Source organism: Nyctibius grandis, chromosome 29 (genome assembly GCF_013368605.1).
Source record: "Nyctibius grandis isolate bNycGra1 chromosome 29, bNycGra1.pri, whole genome shotgun sequence".
In the NCBI taxonomy this organism is placed as follows: domain Eukaryota; kingdom Metazoa; phylum Chordata; class Aves; order Nyctibiiformes; family Nyctibiidae; genus Nyctibius; species Nyctibius grandis.
The window spans coordinates 6017465-6034214 of NC_090686.1; the positions used below are offsets into that span (position 1 = coordinate 6017465).

General features: G+C 58.0%; 3 protein-coding genes across 3 annotated transcripts; all 3 read right to left on the minus strand.

Annotated features, from left to right (window-relative positions):
- Window positions 1-148: 148 nt before the first annotated feature.
- LOC137674541 (antigen-presenting glycoprotein CD1d-like) lies at window positions 149-5976 on the minus strand. Its single transcript, XM_068419991.1, has 6 exons — window positions 5837-5976; window positions 3907-4164; window positions 1070-1351; window positions 679-963; window positions 461-557; window positions 149-328 (listed from the first exon to the last, which is right to left on the minus strand). Exons 1-6 carry the CDS (start codon window positions 5901-5903, stop codon window positions 283-285), a joined length of 1035 nt encoding a protein of 344 aa, XP_068276092.1. The 5' UTR covers window positions 5904-5976; the 3' UTR covers window positions 149-282.
- Window positions 5977-7032: 1056 nt separating this feature from the next.
- Window positions 7033-12257, minus strand: LOC137674455 (T-cell surface glycoprotein CD1b-3-like). The gene is made up of 7 exons (XM_068419806.1): window positions 12155-12257; window positions 10283-10302; window positions 8796-9084; window positions 7954-8235; window positions 7563-7847; window positions 7345-7441; window positions 7033-7212 (listed from the first exon to the last, which is right to left on the minus strand). Exons 1-7 carry the CDS (start codon window positions 12255-12257, stop codon window positions 7167-7169), a joined length of 1122 nt encoding a protein of 373 aa, XP_068275907.1. The 3' UTR covers window positions 7033-7166.
- Window positions 12258-14239: 1982 nt separating this feature from the next.
- On the minus strand, window positions 14240-16154 carry LOC137674514 (T-cell surface glycoprotein CD1b-3-like). Its single transcript, XM_068419928.1, has 6 exons — window positions 16079-16154; window positions 15500-15757; window positions 15060-15341; window positions 14669-14953; window positions 14466-14562; window positions 14240-14300 (listed from the first exon to the last, which is right to left on the minus strand). The coding sequence occupies exons 1-6, from the start codon at window positions 16152-16154 to the stop codon at window positions 14240-14242; spliced, it is 1059 nt and encodes a 352-aa protein (XP_068276029.1).
- Between the last annotated feature and the right edge of the window lie 596 nt (window positions 16155-16750).

Here is a 16750-nt window from a genome sequence, read left to right on the forward strand (position 1 = left end):
CATGCTGGGGGAGATTGGCCCGTGTCCAGGAAAAGGGAGAGTCTTCCTGGCCACAATGTGGGGTTTCTGCAGTGCGCTGGGGGCCTTCCTGGGGGGACCTCATGATGGGGAAGGAGGGTGAGAGCCACAGGAGCCACGTGCGGCTGGGGAAGTTTGTAGCTGTTTAATGCGGTGTTTTTCCAGAACAAACCCCTGTCAGTGCTGGTGGGTCAGGGATGGGAGATGAGATGAGCAGGGAGAGCTGGCAGCAAGGGAGGTCATTGCTGGGCGGGCAGCCAGGCCTCAAATGCTGAATTCCCGGGTCTCCCGTGTGGCCTCGTCACCTTTCCTGCAAGGGAGGGCTACCATGAGCCGTGCTTGGGGCTGGGGAGTTGATCCCTGCAGAGCTGCTGCTGCTGCAACCCCTGCCCGGCCCATCTGCCCACAAACCTCAGAGCAGATGGTGGGAGGGAGACCTCACCTGCGCTTCCACCACCAAACCCCCCCGGCAGAGGCTGCGGCCACAAGGAGCAGCACTGCGATGGCGATGCCGACGGTTGGAGCTGCGCTGCGGTGTTCTGGGTGAGGGAGAGAAGAGGGCGGCCGTGTGGGTGTGGCAGCGCCAGGCAGGAGCTGCCCCTCAAAGGGCCAGTGGCTGCTGCCTGCACCCTGTGCCCCGTCCCCATGGGTGGCACCTACCCCACGGGATGAGGAGGCTGCGGGTGCCCAGGCTGCGGTGGCGCACGCGGCAGGCGTAGCTGTGCCCATCACGGGGGGCCACGGCCAGGATGCTGCGGAGCTGGTAGGTGAGGTCGGCGTTGGGCAGGACGGTGCTGGTGTTGAGCGCCGGGCCCGGCGGCACCTCCTGGCCATCCTGCAGCCAGGCCACGCTGATGGACCGCGGGTAGAAGCCGGTGACGCGGCAAACCAGGAGGAGCTGGTCTGGGCTGGGTGTGCGGGCGAAGACCGTGGCCACGGGCAGCTCTGGGGGGTGAGAGCCAAGGTTGGGGGGGAGCCCTGGTGGGGCACCGCTTGGCCCCAGTGCGTGTGGGGCTTTGGGGTGGCCATGCCAGGGTTGGGGTGGTCTCACCTTGTCTCTCCAGGGCTGTCCTCCCATACTCAATGAATTTCTTCATGTGGTCAACGCAGGTGACATTGAGGAGGTGCTGTGCGGTCTCAGAGAAGCCGATGAAGGTGTTAAACTGTTTCTCAACTTGCGCCGCCAGCTCACTTTCCTGCTGCCTCTCCCAACGGCTGTTTTCCACGTTGAAGCTGACGAAGTTGTGAGCATTGTAGGCGAGACGATAGAATTTGGTATAGGAGCCATTGGGATACAAGTCGCAGCCAGCTGTGACCTGGAACACAAAGGGGTCTGGGGCAGGGGATGATGGGCATCAGGAGTGCAGTCTGAGCTGGAGCTGCAGCCCAAAATTGCAGCCTGGCACCTGCTTCTTTGGGCACAGCCCTTTCCCCCTTGCTTCAGCACCCCGAGTCATTCTCCCAGGGAGAAGACACGAAACACCAAAGCTCAATTAGAGTTCAAACTGTCCAGTGTTGTGTCAGACAACAAGAAAGGCTTTTTTAGGTATGTTCATAGCAAGAGGAGGTCTGAAGAAAACACTGGAGCAATACTTGTTGAAGATGGTCACCTGACTAATAGGGATGAAGAAAAACCAGAGGTATTCAATGCTTTTTTTCCCTCAGTCTTTAATGATACTAATAGACCTTGGGCTGCCCAGTCCTCTGATACAGAGGACCACAATTGCGGGAACAGTGACTTTCCTTTTGTGGACACTGAAATTGTCAGGGAGCAGCTGTATCAGCTGAACGTTCACAAGTCCATGGGGCCTGATTGGATTCACCCCAGAGTACTGAAGAAGCTGGCAGATGTCAATGGCAGGACACCTCTTGATAATCTAGCAAAGGTCTTGGGAGTCCGTGGAGGTCCCTGCTGACTGCAAGCTAGCTAACGTGAGTCCAATTTACAAGAGTGTGAGGGAAGACCTGTGAAACTGCAGACCTGTCAGTCTAACCTCAGTACTTGGAAAAATTACAGAGAAGATCATACTGGGTGCTATTGGAAAGGCATTTAAAGGACAATGCAATCATCAGGCACAGTCAATGTGTTCACAAAGGGAAAGTCCTGTAACTAATTTGATATCCTTCTACGGTAAGGTCACCCACCTACTGGGTGAAGGGAAGGCGGTGGATGTAGTTTTTCTGGGTTTTAGTAAGGCTTTTGATACTGTCCCTCACAGCATCCTTCTGGACAAGTCGTCCAACTGTGGGGTGAGCGGGTTCATGGTGCGCTGGGTGAAGAACTGGCTGAAGGGCAGAGCTCAAAGCATTGTAGTGAATGGGGCTGCATCTGGCTGGTGACCGGTCACCAGTGGTGTTCCTCAGGTCTCAATCCTAGGGCCAGTGCTGTCCAATATTTTTATCAGTGATGTGGATGCAGGAGTTGAATGCACCATTCGCAAGTTTGCTGACAATACAAAACTAGGAGGTGCTGTTGACTCTCTTGAGGGACAAGAGGCCTTGTAGAGGGATCTAGATAGATGGGAGCATTGGGCAAACATCAACGGCATGAAATTCAACAAGAACAAATGCCAGATTCTGCACCTAGGATGGAGTAATGCTGGGCACAACTATAAACTGGGAGAGGAGTGGCTGGAAAGGAGCCCTGCAGAAAGGCATCTGGGGTTGCTGGTTGACAGCAGGCTCAAGAGGAGCCAGCAGCGTGCCTGTCAGCCAAGAGGGCAAACCACATCCTGGGGGCATCAAACACAGCGTAAGCAGCCAGTCAGGACAGGGGATTATCCTGCTGTATTTAGTGTGGGTGCGGCCTCACCTTGAGTACTGTGTGTGGTTTGGGGCCCCGCCATTTAAGAAGGATGTTAAAGCACTAGAGTGTGTCCAGAGGAGGGCAACAAAGCTGGTGACAGGGCTGGAAGGCATGTCCTGTGAGGAGTAGCTAAGCACTCTGGACTTGTCTGGTTTGGAGAAAAGGAGGCTGTGGGCTGACCTCATGGCTCTCTGCAGCTTCCTGAGGAGGGCAAGTGGAGAGGGAGTTGCTGAGCTCTTCTCCCTGGAATCCAGGGACAGGACACCTGGGAATGGTTCAAAGCTGCCTCAGGGCAGGTTCAGACTTGACATTAGGAACCTTTTCTTTACAGAGGTGGTCAATGTCCTAAGCCTGTCCATGTTTAAGAGGCATTTGGACAATGCCCTTAACAATTGGCTTTAAGTTTTGGTCAACCCTGAAGTGGTCAGGCAGTTGGGCTAGATAATCGTTGTAGGTCCCTTCCAACTGAACTAAACTTCTGTATTCTATATTTTATATTTTATATTCTATTCCACCATGTCACTGCTATGTTTTATGCCAGATGAAAACCTGTCCTGAGCCCTGTAGCTCATCCTGCCCACAGCAGGGTCAGGAGCCATGGCAAAGCATGAACCACAGCTCTGGGGGAGTGACAGGACATGAGGTGCGGGTGAGTAGGAGGACGGTGGCACTCTGCCCGGCGCCCTGTCCTTGGTTAACCAGCCCTGCACCGGCATGTGGGGCCAGGCGCTTGCTCTGTGTGTCCCATCCCACAGACATGAGCAGAGAGGCCCCTTTGACCTTGTACTCCACTTTCTCCAATGACTTCTCTGGTGGGATTTGGGATGTCTGGAGAGCAGTAGGGGGGCTGCTGTGAGGGCGTAAATGGAGCTAACATGGCCAAGATTTGTGCTGGGGGCCAGGATGGCCCCGTGTGACCTCCGCACAGCACAAGGTGGTTTGGGGGTCTTGCTGGTTCAGAATGAAGCCCATTCCCTGCCCTCCTGCCAGCTCTGGTTTGGAAAAGCTGGTGGTGGTGGCTCTGAGCTCCTTCTCACAGCTCCCTGCCTTGGGCAAGGAGATGCTGAGCACCTGGTACTCACAAGGTGTCTGGTAAAGCTTGGCATCACCGGACAGGAAGAGGATCAAGTTCTGCACGTAGAGCCCGAAGAGGTTTTTCAGGTTTTCCCACTCTGCTGCAGGCAGGGCTGGGTAGACCCATGGCTGGAGGTAGAGGATGTTCCAGGGGTCTTTCTGCAGGGCAGCAAAGACGATGTCTTCCAGGGTGGCCCAGCCAGCAGCATCAACATAGCTGGTGTTGTAGAAGGCTAAGCTTTTGAAAATGTGGAGTTTATAAGAGCCTGTGGGGAGAGGGGAGAGAGGAAGCAGCATTGAGGTGCATGAGGAAGAAGGAGGAGGTCAGGGGACTGCTGGCTCCAGTGCTGGTGGGCGGCCCCGGGAGGAAGGGTGGCTTGCAGTGCCCCTGGGGACAGGCAGGGTAAGATGGGGCAGATGGGCAGGGCGGGGGAAGTCCCCTGGTTTCACTCCATTTGCAGTTGCCTTCCACGGCATCTCTGAGCCTCTCTGAGTCTCTCCCTGCTTCTCCTCTAATTTCCATTTTTCAGCCATCCACTGCCCCAGTGTGACCTTCTGGGAGCTGTCATTTAGCTGTGTAGAAGGGATGGCAGGGGGGACCTCGGTGCTGGTTTGGGGCGATGCTTCCCCTGGCAAGGAGTACCTGTGCCAGGACCTGGACCCATTGGAGACCTGCACACAGCGCAGGGGCTGGGGGTGGTATCAGAGGGAATAAGACAACCGTGATGGCCTGCTTTGAAACCATGGCAATGGGAATAGAAATTCCCTAAAACAAAGACCTATAAGTACCTGCTTTGGGACCAGCCATTGTTTTAGCAGGAACTGCAGCAGGCTGCAAAGTTAAACAGTAGCTTAGTGGCAGCTGCTAGGATGAAAGTATGAAATTAATTTACCTTAGGTGATCTTAATACTAACGAATACACCCCTAGGAGGAGATTTAAGATGCAAATGTAGGACAGCCCTAGGATAATGTAGGACAACCCTAGTTCAATGAGTTAAATTACAATTAGGACACACGCGGATAAACTTTTGTGTAAGTGACCAATCAGCTATTTCTTAATCGTTATCCTTTTGTGTAAAAGGTGGCGTATGTTTCCAAAAGGTGTGCTGGCTGATGTTCAGTGCCCGGCACCTGATTCTGCAGAATTGAAATAAATATCTCGGCTCAGTGTGTTGATTGATGTTCTGCACACCGGATGAAAGAACCCTGCTTTAGGGACAGCAGGGGGGTGGGGAGGGAGGGGCATTTCACCCCAGTTTAGGGGCTTCCAGGCAGTGCTCAAAACCGAGCCCTAAGAGGAGGCAGGAGACTGGCTTTGATGCTGCAGCGCTGGATGAGGCTCTGGTAGCAAGCAGGGCGGAGTGAAGCCTGTTTTGGAGCGTGGTTGCCCCCCTGGCCAGGGCGCAGTGAGCGCCTGCCCCCCAGAGTGGGAAACACAGGCTGAGGATGCAGGTAAAGGCTTGTTGTGGCTGCGGGAGGAACCTACGAGCGTTGTTTCATAGGGGGAGAATGCAGAGGATCGAGGGACCCTTCGACTGCAAGAGAAACGATCCCACAGGCTGAGGGCGGTGCCCAGGACCTGCTCAAGGGGTTGGAGCCCAGTGCAGGGCTGTTGTGCGTGAGGGGCTGAGACCCCCTGCTGCCCACAGGCTCCCTGTCTTTGGGGGCACCCCAGGCCTGGCTGAGGGACCCCTTGCCCCTTGGCTGCTCAGGTGCCTGAACCCTAGTGCCAGTGGTGCTGGGCTGGGCAGCGTGGTGTGGGGCAGGGAACCCCGAGCAGGTGGGTAGGGATGGGGCACCTTTGGGTGCTGTGGGGTGGGGGGTGGCCCCTTGGTGATGGGGAGAGTGGCCTGTCTGTGCCCACCCCTGGCCACCTTTGTGGGGTCCCGCAGTGCAGGGTTGGGAGCAGGTGGGGGTGAGCCGGGGCTCCCACTTACCCTCTGGATCTGCCCACGTCCCAGGGAGGAGGAGGAGAAGGAAGAGGAAGAGGTGAGGGTGCTGCATGGTGCCGGTGGCAAGTGTGCAGAAGCAAGTGTAGCCGGAGGAGGAAGGGGCCACGGGAGCTGTGACTGCACACTTCTCCCCAGGGCTTCTCTGCCTGTGCAGCTCTGGTGGTGCTGGTGTCATCGGGTGGCCCTGGTAGCCAATGAGGGTGGTGCTGAGGTTTTGGGGAGGGCCTGGCCGGGTGTGCTCCCCAGGGGGAGGTGGTGTGGCTGGTGGAGGGCTGGGCTGGGGCGCTCTGGCCAGCAGCTGTTAGTGCCAGGGGCATTTGAGTGGGTGTGCAGTCATCCCTCCTGGCTGCAGCAGCATCCTGACACCCAAGGAGATGTTGGCTGAGCCCGGCCCATGGTGGCCTTCGCCTCCTCCTGTGGTAACCCCCAGGGATTTGCTCTGTAGGCCCCTGGCAGAGAGTATTTGGTTTAAGTAGCAAGGTTTTGGTAGTGGGAGGCCTGCAGGGGTGGCTACTGTGAGAAGATGCCAGAAGCTGCCCCCATGTTCAACAGAACCATTTCCAGCCAGCTCCCAGACAGACTCGCTTCTGGCCGAGGCTGAGCCAATCAGAACCTCAGCGTGGCTCTTTCGTTGCTGTAAGGCATATTGGGCTGGTGGCTGTCCCCCATCGCTCCAGCTTTTGCAGGGGCAGGAGTCAGGCATGGGGGTAGGATTTGGAGGAGATCCTGACCCAAAACCATCCTGGACAGAGGGTGAGATCAGCACTGGAGCTGGAGCGGCTTCACACTGCTCGAAACACCTCCCTGCATCAGGGGATTGGAGATGTCACTTGGGTCCTTCCTTCTCTCCCCAGCAAAACAGCTCAAAACCCTCCATCTCTCCCTGGTTTGTGGCCTGCTCCATCCCTCATCCCATTCAGCAGCCCCATGCTGGTCTGGCCCCACGTTGTCACCGCCCTTCTGCCAGGGACAGACACTGGCCATGGAGATACTGAGATGTGGGAGAGGTTGGCAGAGGAATTGCTTCTCCTGACATGCTGGGGGAGATTGGCCCGTGTCCAGGAAAAGGGAGAGTCTTCCTGGCCACAATGTGGGGTTTCTGCAGTGCGCTGGGGGCCTTCCTGGGGGGACCTCATGATGGGGAAGGAGGGTGAGAGCCACAGGAGCCACGTGCGGCTGGGGAAGTTTGTAGCTGTTTAATGCGGTGTTTTTCCAGAGCAAACCCCTGTCAGTGCTGGTGGCTCAGGGATGGGAGATGAGATGAGCAGGGAGAGCTGGCAGCAAGGGAGGTCATTGCTGGGCGGGCAGCCAGGCCTCAAATGCTGAATTCCCGGGTCTCCCGTGTGGCCTCGTCACCTTTCCTGCAAGGGAGGGCTACCATGAGCCGTGCTTGGGGCTGGGGAGTTGATCCCTGCAGAGCTGCTGCTGCTGCAACCCCTGCCCGGCCCATCTGCCCACAAACCTCAGAGCAGATGGTGGGAGGGAGACCTCACCTGCGCTTCCACCACCAAACCCCCCCGGCAGAGGCTGCGGCCACAAGGAGCAGGACTGCGATGGCGATGCCGACGGTTGGAGCAGCGCTGCGGTGTTCTGGGACAGGGAGAGAAGAGGGCGGCCGTGTGAGTGTGGCAGCGCCAGGCAGGAGCTGCCCCTCAAAGGGCCAGTGGCTGCTACCTGCACCCTGTGCCCCATCCCCATGGGTGGCACCTACCCCATGGGATGAGGAGGCTGCGGGTGCCCAGGCTGCGGTGGCGCACGCAGCAGGCGTAGCTGTGCCCGTCACGGGGGGCCACGGCCAGGATGCTGCGGAGCTGGTAGGTGAGGTCGGCGTTGGGCAGGACGGCGCTGGTGTTGAGCGCCGGGCCCGGCAGCACCTCCTGGCCATCCCGCAGCCAGGCCACGCTGATGGGCCGCGGGTAGAAGCCGGTGACGCGGCAAACCAGGAGGAGCTGGTCTGGGCTGGGTGTGCGGGCGAAGACCGTGGCCACGGGCAGCTCTGGGGGGTGAGAGCCAAGGGGTGGGGGGAGCCCTGGTGGGGCACCGCTTGGCCCCAGTGCGTGGGGGGCTTTGGGGTGACCATGCCAGGGTTGGGGTGGTCTCACCTTGTCTCTCCAGGTCAGCTCTCCCATACCTCCACAAGGTGAGGACGTAGCTCTGGCAGGAGGTGGAGAGGAGGTGCTTCAGGAGTTCCGTGATGGCCTTCTTTCTGGTGAGAGACTCGCTGACCAGCTCTGCTAGCAGGGATGGCTGCTGTGGCTCCCAGTGCTGCCTCTCCACCTCGAAAGCTGTGAGGTCTCTGCCACCCTGCCCGACATCCATGAAGCCCCGACTTGTCCTATTGGGGTGCAGCACACAGCCCGCACGGATCTGGACCACCAATGGGTCTGCCAAGGGCAGAGCCGGTGGAGACATACCGTGAGTGCGTGGGATGTGGTGGCACAAGGCGAGATGTGGCTGGAGGCATGCGCAGGGGTGCAATGGGCAGTGGGGTGCAAAGGGCTGCAGGGCAAGGGGCCATGCTTCAGGAAGCCCCAGGACACCCTGCAAGCCCTCAGCCCCCTTGGAAGGCCAAAGTAGATATGTGGCTGTTTAGCACTGGTTGCTCAAACAGAATGTTGTCCCCCAAAATATTTGCCCCCAGCTTTCTCTTTTGGTGATCTCTGCTGTGCGGGTCCTGCAGCCCCAGTAATTTGGTGGCAGCTCCCTGGTGTGCAGAGGGGCTCCTCCGTGCCACATGGCCAGAGCCCTGAGGGGTGTTTTCAGTGTGCTGCCCTCCTTGCCCCCACTAGCCATGTGCCCTGTCATCTGCAGTATTTCCCATTACGCTTTCAGGAGCTGTTGCACCCTATGAGACCCCACAAATGCCACACCAGTGGGGACGAGGGCACAGCTGGAACCTGGGGAAAGGGGCTGGGGCCCTGGCTGGCCTTGTCCCCGTACTCACAGTCCAGTTGTGCCTGCTGGGACATTTCATGCACATATTGGACCATATTGCGCAGAACGAGTTTGGAGTGGGAATAGATATTCTCCGCATCACCCTCGGCTGTGGCCTGAGAGGCCCAGGGCCAGTGGAAGTGGATGCTCCAGCTGGCAGGATCCAGCGCAATGATGGGCACGTCCCCCAGGAGAGCCACCCCGGACACCTCGCCAGAGCTGATGTTGGTGAAAAGGCTGGTCAGGAGCAGCTGGAAAACCTGCAGCTCTGCTGGGAAAGAGGATAGGGATGGGAAGGGCTGCAGGAAAGAGGTGAGTAGCGGGGCTGGAGGGGAAACAGGGGCTTTGGAAGAAATTTTTTACAATGAGGGTGATGAAACACTGGCACAAGTTGCCCAGAGAGGTGGTAGATGTCCCATCCCTGGAAACATTCAAGGTCAGGGTGGACGAGGCTCTGAGCAACCTGATGGAGTTGAAGATGTCCCTGCTCATGGCAGGGCGGGTTGGACTAGATGGCCTTTAAAGGTTCCTTCCAACCCAAACTATTCTATGATTGTATGCTCTTCACCCCACACCAAGGGGATCTCTAGCAGCGTGCACCCAGCCTTGCCTGGGCAACCCCCCAGCCAAGTCTTCACTGGACTCCCCCCTCCTTGCCTGCTCAGGGTTGCTTTCCTGTCTGAACTTCCTCTGCTCCTGCTGCTCTTTTTCCTTCTGTATTTTACTTTCAGTGAGGTATTTCTCCCGTGCAGCATTTCAGGCACCTCCTCCCCTCCCCTCCCCACCTCCCTCCTGCGCAGCACCTGCTGTCTGGCTGTGCAGAGCAGATGGGGGGGGGCACCTCAGCACTTGTTTGGGGTGATGCTCCCCCTAGAAGGAGCACCCGTGCCAGGACCTGGATCTGCCAGAGACCCGCACACGGCACAGAGAATGTGGAGGATGGAGGAGGGGAAAGTGCGTTTCATCCAGGTTTGGGGGCTCCTGGGTATTGGGACCTCAAGGAGACCAAACCCTGACAGGGGCAGGAGAGTAGCCCAGCCCAACACTGCTGTCACACAGAGCATTATACCACAGCCCAAAATACCCTCACAGGTGCAGCTCCCCAACAAACAAGGGGCTGCTGGAAGGGGCCCACAGCACCGTGTGGAGCTGAGAGCCCCCAGCGCCCACGGGCTCCCTGCAGGAGGAAGGTACCTTTGGGGAAACCCCAACACCCCAGGCCTGGCCGGGGACCCATGGCCCCCCTTCTGCCTGGGTGCCCGAGGCCCTGTGCTGGAGCTGGTGGGGCATGAAGCCCTGAGCTGGAGGCAGGAACAGAGAGGGTGGGCAGGGGCAGGGCACTTTCGGGTGCTGCGCGGAGGGCGGTGGCCCTTTGGTGCTGGGGATCATCCCCCCCATGCCGGGGACAACGGCCTGGCCGTGCTTCCCCTGAGGAACCTGTGGGGTCCTCTGACAGGGGGCTGAGAGCGATTGGGGTGAGCCGGGGCTCCCACTTACCCTCTGGGTCTGCCCATATCCTGGGGAGGAGGAGGGGGAGAAAGAGGAAGAGGTGAGGGGGCTGCATGGCGCACGCAGCAAGGCCGGAGCAGCAGCAGCGGCTGTGGGAGGAGGAAGCACCCATGGGGTCCCACGCTTCAACCCGGCCCAGCAGTCACGGCAGTGGCTTTCCGCCAATGGGACCAGTGCGGATGTGTCGGGGAGGGCCCCAGAGCTCCTGAGCTGGGGGCTGCGGATGTGTGGGAGGGAGGAAAGCTGAAATGAGGTCTTGAGCATGAAGTGCCACAACAGGCTGGGGCTGGGGAGAGCCCAGCCAGGAGAAGGCAGGGAAAGGCAGGCCCAGGAGATGGCACTAGGAGAAAACAGGTGCTTGAGGACCCAAGCTAGGTCCCCCTGACTCCATCTCCCCCCTCATGGTACCTCACACCCATCGCTGTTCTTGTGGGATGCATCAGCTCCGATGGAGGTGACAATGGCTTTTGGGTTTCAGCCCTGACTGGAGAAAGATGGCTGCTGTCCTCTCAGCCCCGTACAGGAACAGGGGCTGCTTTGGCCCCTGCACCTGCAGCTCAGGCTCCTCCTGCATGGCCTGCCAAACCCTGGGGACAGGGTTCCCCAGGGAGGAGGTGACAAGCAGTTCCCACCCAGCCCATGGCTGTGGGAACAGTGCTGAGGAGCTCCAACTCTCCTGTAAAAGCCCCCAGGAGAGGGCCTGGGGCTGGGTTGCAGCCTGGCACTCCCCTTTCTTTCCCACCACCTTTGGTGGGGAACCCTGTCCTCCTTCTCAAGTGTCCCCTGGGCATGGAAAAAGGAATGGTGGGGGCCATACCCCTACTCTGTCCCCATTGTCACCAGTGTCCAGTGCTGGAGGGACAATGGGGTGACCAGAGCCAGCCTCACCCCCACAATGTCCTCTACCCACTGCTCCTCCCTGGCTGTCCCCTGGTGCCTCCCCTCACCCTACAGTTTCTCTTCCCCTTTCCTGGGGGTGCCCACATTGGGGGCGAAGGCAGAACCGAAACCACAGCCAAGAGGAAGTTTGAGGGTTGGCTGCCCTGGTAACCTCCAAACAAAACCGAGGCCGAGGTGTCCCCTCTGAGATGTGGCAGGGTGCCATGTGACCCCTCCAAGCACAACTGGCACCAGGTGTCCCTGCTCCATGTCTTCATCTCGGGTGTCCCTGGCTGTGGTGGGCACACAGGGAAGGCCCATATGGGGCTGCTGCGGGCTGAGCTGCAGCACCCCATGACACTGAGTCACACATGGGGAGACAAGAACACCAAACCCCTTCCCTTCCGTGGAGCTGTCCAATGGAGAAGTAGGGATGCTGCGGTAGCCTGGTGGGCCCAGACATGGCACCAATGGTCCCACTTCCCCAGCAGCTCATCTTGGCATCACCCAGGGGATGTCCGGCCATGCCACCGCAATATCCACATCCCTCCCAGCAGGGCCACCAGTGCTGGGATCAGAGGACAGTGTTTTGCTGGCAGGATGGCAAAGCGCAGCCATGGGGTGGCCAGTGAGGGAAGGGGTAGGGGGATGTTTGTCCACACAGTCCTATGAGGTGACCATTTGTCCTCACAGTCCCCCCCTAAGGTGACTGTTAGTTACTTCTTGCTTAGCAGCTGATAGGCCATTAGCAGGCCTCTGGCTTGTGCAGATGCATGTGAGGGCACTGGTGGCTGAGCAGCTGACGGGGCAGGAGCAGGCACCTGACTTCCCAGATGCTCATAATGTGTTCAGCCCCCTCTGAATTTTGTCCAGATGTCTCCCACTGTTCCAGTGGAGCGGAAGTCCTGGTTCAGCTCTTCCTCATCTCTATTGAACATACTTGTCCTCATGTTTTCATTGGGTATTTTTGCACTTTCTTACTTGCTGTAGCAGAGGTCTCAACCTCTTCGTCCTTGATATTGTCACTTCCTTTGGTCAGCAAATGACCAAAAGGGGCAGGGGGCTGTTCATCCACACAGACCATTGGTGGTCACAGTCCCCTCAGGTGACCGTTGGTCCTCACAGTCCCCTAAGGTCACTGTTGGTCCTCAGACACCCCCCAGGTTACCATTGGTCCCCACAGTTCCCTCAGGTGACATTGGTTCTTACAGTCCTCCCAGATGACCACTGGTCCTCACTGTCCCCCCCCAGATGACTGTAGGACTTTGCAGTTCCACCTCACGTGACCGTTGATCCTCACGCACTCTGCAGTTAACATTGGTCCTTGCATGTCTCTCAAGTGACCATTGGTCCTTGCAGTCCCCTTAGGTGACCATTGGTCCTTGCAGTCCCCTCAGGTGACCATTGGTCCTTGCGGTAGCCCTCAGGTGAGGGCTGTAACCCCCCGAGCCCAGAGCTGAGCCTAGGTGAGTTGGGGTGGGATGGGGAGGGCTGCAGTGCTTCTGGGTGCTGCACTGGGTGTGTGGGCACCAGCACCCACCAGGCCAGACCGAAACACCTGAAAAAAACCTCTTAAAATGCCTGGATGTTTGTGTCTTTGTTATTGTAGGATTTCTTGGGGGCTGTGAAGAAACACTTGCAAACACCTCCCTGGTACTGGGTGTCTGGGTCTGTGTTATTGTAGGCTCTCGATCACCTTTTCTTACCAGGTTTGCTCACTGGCTGCATCTGCTCTCCAGGTTTGGTGGGTGAACTTCATCCTGCCACATCCTGTGAGTGCTGTTTCACTCCATTTGGGAGATAAATTGCCCCATGTGCCCTGTTGGTGCTGAGGCTGTGGGCTCCCAGCCCCAAGGTGAGCCCTGCCCACAGCTGTCTGTCCTAGCTCAGCAAGGGCTGGGAGAGACTCAGCATCCCTCCTCCTGCAGCGAGATCCTTGAGCCCAGCAGTGCCGGCAGGTGACTCTGGCTGTCAGGGGAACTCAGTCCTGCCCACAGCCCTGTGGTTCACAGAGTTTGGACAGGGGAGAACCAGCCCCGGTGGAGTTGTGGCGGATGTGGCCACAGGCCAGCCGGGTTTTCTTCTGACTCAGCTGTTACTTGGCTCGCACATGGCTGCCAGAGACTTATCCTGTGAACCTCTGCCAGGAAGTTGTTCTGTGAAACCAACCCTTTTGAAGCCGCACATCAAGTGTGTGGTTGATGGGGAGCATGAGCTAAATTCCTCCCTATGTCTCTCTGAACTCTGGTGTCCCCAATGAGAGATCGGCTTCCATTTTCTCCTTAATTGTGAGGCTCGGGGGCATTTTACTTCCATGTGCACAGTTGTTTATTTACACGAAATATGTAAGAACGTGTTTGTATATGCACAAACACACTTTTTTTTTTTTTTTTTTGCTTTGGTGTCTCCTGCAATTAGCACCAATAATTCAGTGGTGCTCCAGCTTCCATTTGCAGCTGGTCACGACCTCCCCAAGCCCATCCAAACCCCAAGGAAAGGCACGTGTTCTTAGCGATAACACGAATGTTTTAATTTCATTTTATACACATCTACAGCTCCCACAGATTACATCAGAGTTTCAGTGTTACTCAGCACTTTGTAAAACGGTTTGTGGACAGGTGCTGTTAGTCTGTGTGGAACAGTTCAGTCTCAGCACAAATATTTCTGGAATATGGTTAATAAAGGCAGCTTTTAGGAAAAAAATAATAGAAAGTGACAGTAGAAGGGCACAGCTCACTGTCTACTGATAAATGTGTTATTGTACAAGAACTGGGAGAAATTGCCACTGGCCATTGGGGTGCCCTAAAGAGCCTCAGTGGGTGCATGGGACAGTGCCACGAGGTAAGAGGTGATAGTGTGTAATGAGCGGGGACGTCTCAGACTTGCATCCTTGTCTGCTTAGCAAATTGAAGCGGGTCAGGAGCCCTCCCTGGTTTCCCCCTTGCATCTCCTGATGCTGATCTCGCACTCGGCAGTGCCCAGAATTTTGTTGAAGCAGAAAGAAATAGAGTTTATGTCCCTGTGAGGGTGGTGGAAGGAAATGGGGGCTGTTGGCTCCCTTCTGGGCTAAGCTCCTTTGCTCAGGATGGAGTTTCTAGACTCTGATTCATCCATCTGCTGGTGCTTTCTGAAATGAGAGGGGAATGGCCCATGGGTACACCATGTAAGAGACTTCATGGAGGTGCAGCCAGCAGGGCCAGAGCAGGACCTTCGCTGCTAAGTGCAGCAATCCCCTGGGGCATTTCCACCCCCCCTCTCCCAATGCTGCTCCACGCAGCAGAAAGGGCCTCACCTGCGTCTCCACACCCAAAGCGCTGTGATGGCAGCCACGGCCACGGCTGCCAGCAGCCCGGCGCCAAGCCCTGCGATCAGCACCACCTCTGAGTTCCCTGACAAACACGAGCAGAGGCTGCCATGAGCCTTCCTGGCTTTGCTCCATCCCACAGGGCAGGGCAGCTCAGGAGCCCCATCCCTGTTCCCATGGGTGGCACCTACCCCATGGGATGAGGAGGCTGCGGGTGCCCAGGCTGCGGTGCTGCACGCGGCAGGCGTAGCTGTGCCCGTCACGGGGGGCCACGGCCAGGATGCTGCGGAGCTGGTAGGTGAGGTCGGCGTTGGGCAGGACGGCGCTGGTGTTGAGCGCCGGGCCCGGCGGCACCTCCTGGCCATCCCGCAGCCAGGCCACGCTGATGGGCCGCGGGTAGAAGCCGGTGACGCGGCAAACCAGGAGGAGCTGCTCTGGGCTGGGTGTGCGGGCGAAGACCGTGGCCATGGGCAGCTCTGGGGGGTGAGAGCCAAGGGGTGGGGGGAGCCCTGGTGGGGCACCTCTTGGCCCCAGTGTGTGTGGGGCTTTGGGGTGGCCATGCCAGGGTTGGGGTGGTCTCACCTTGTCTCTCCAGAGCTGCCTTCCCGTAGTGCAGTAACATCTCCATGTCATCAATGCAGGTGTCGTTGAAGAGGACATCCACCAGCTCGCTGAAGGCGGTGTAGTTCTGGAGAACAGCCTGGACGTACCGTGACAGGTTGGTGTCTTGGGAGAGGAGCCAAGTGGCATTGTAAATATTGAAGCTGAGGAAGTCCTGGCCGTTGTAGCCCACATACGCGAAGGCCCGGGAGGTCCTGTTGGCGTAGATCTCGCAGCCTGCCACACATTGAGCCACGAAGGGGTCTGGTGGGGCAGAGAGGAGAGTGAGGTTGAGTGAAGGGCTGGGACTGTCTTCATGTGGACAGGATCAGCATCTCCTGTGCAGTGCCAGCACTGCCGGGTCCTTCTGCCCTTCCCAGATACTGTTCAGAGAGAGGACGCAGATAAGACCGAGTACTCACAGGGCACATCCTTCTGCATGGCACCTTCATTGATCAGGTGGTTGAACTTCTGCAAATAGATCTTGATCATGTTCTCAATGGTGTCCCAGTCACTGCGGGGCAGGGCTGGACGCACCCAGGGCTGGTGGAAGTGGATGTTCCAGGTGTGCTTATCAAGAGAACCGAGCTCGATGTCTTCCAGCAGGCCCAGCCCCTCAGTGTCCACAAAGGAGGTGTTTTGGAAGGTGGAGGTCTGGAGCAGCCGGATAGTGAAGGACCCTACATGAGACAGGGGTCGACAGGGGGAGATAGGAGTGGGAGGAGAGGACTGGGGAAAGTGGAGGGGCTGAGAGATGGGCTCTCAGGGTTTCAGGGACCTATGGGCCCCCATAAGCCCCCTGCATCCTTGGCAGCCCCAGCTCCCACCCCCTGCACCCATCTGAGTGGCTGCATCCCTGCCAGGGAGGATGTGTGGAGCTAGAGAACAAGGAAGAGTGAAGAGGCAAGTGCCCAAGGCAGATGGGGAGCAGGAAGCCCCTTGCCCATGGGGCCCCATGGGGGCATGGGAGCAGATGGGGATGAGCCAAGTCTCCCACTTACCCTCCATGTCTGCCCATGTCCCAGAGAGGAGAAGGAGTTGGAGGAGGAGGAGGAGGCAGCGGTGAGGGGCCTGCATGTTGCCAGCAGCGAGGCCCAGAGTGTGCAGTAGTGGGTGCCGCGGCAGGAGGAAGGGGCTGTGAGAGATGTGGCCACACACTCCTCCTCAGGGTGGCTCTGCCCGGGCAGCTCTGCTGGTGCTAGTGGTCTTGGTAGCCAATGGGGCTGGCACTGAGGTTTTGGGGAGGGCCCTGATGTTCCTGCTTGAGTGGACTGGTCTGGGGCACCCTGAGTATGGCTGTGAGCGCTCGGGGAATTTGGGTAGGAGTGAGGCCATCCCACTGGCTGCAGGAAGGGTCCCTCATGGCTGCAGCAGCACCTTAACAATCAGAGCAGTGTGGGTGACCCAACCCCTCTTTTCTACCCCTGTTACAGGTAGAGGTGCCACTTGGCCATGGGCTGCATCCACTATCCCTGACAGGAATGTCCCTTGCTGCCATTTATGCCTGGCATGTCTCGCCCTGCGTAGCACAGACATCTCCATCCTCCCTGTGCTGCCTGCTTACCCAAGCGGGTTTGCCCCGACATGGCTGTCTTTCTCGCAAGGGAGGCCAACCCCGTTCCTGCAGCCAGGCTGCATGTCTGGGCTCCCCATGCCCCCAGAATGGGCACTGG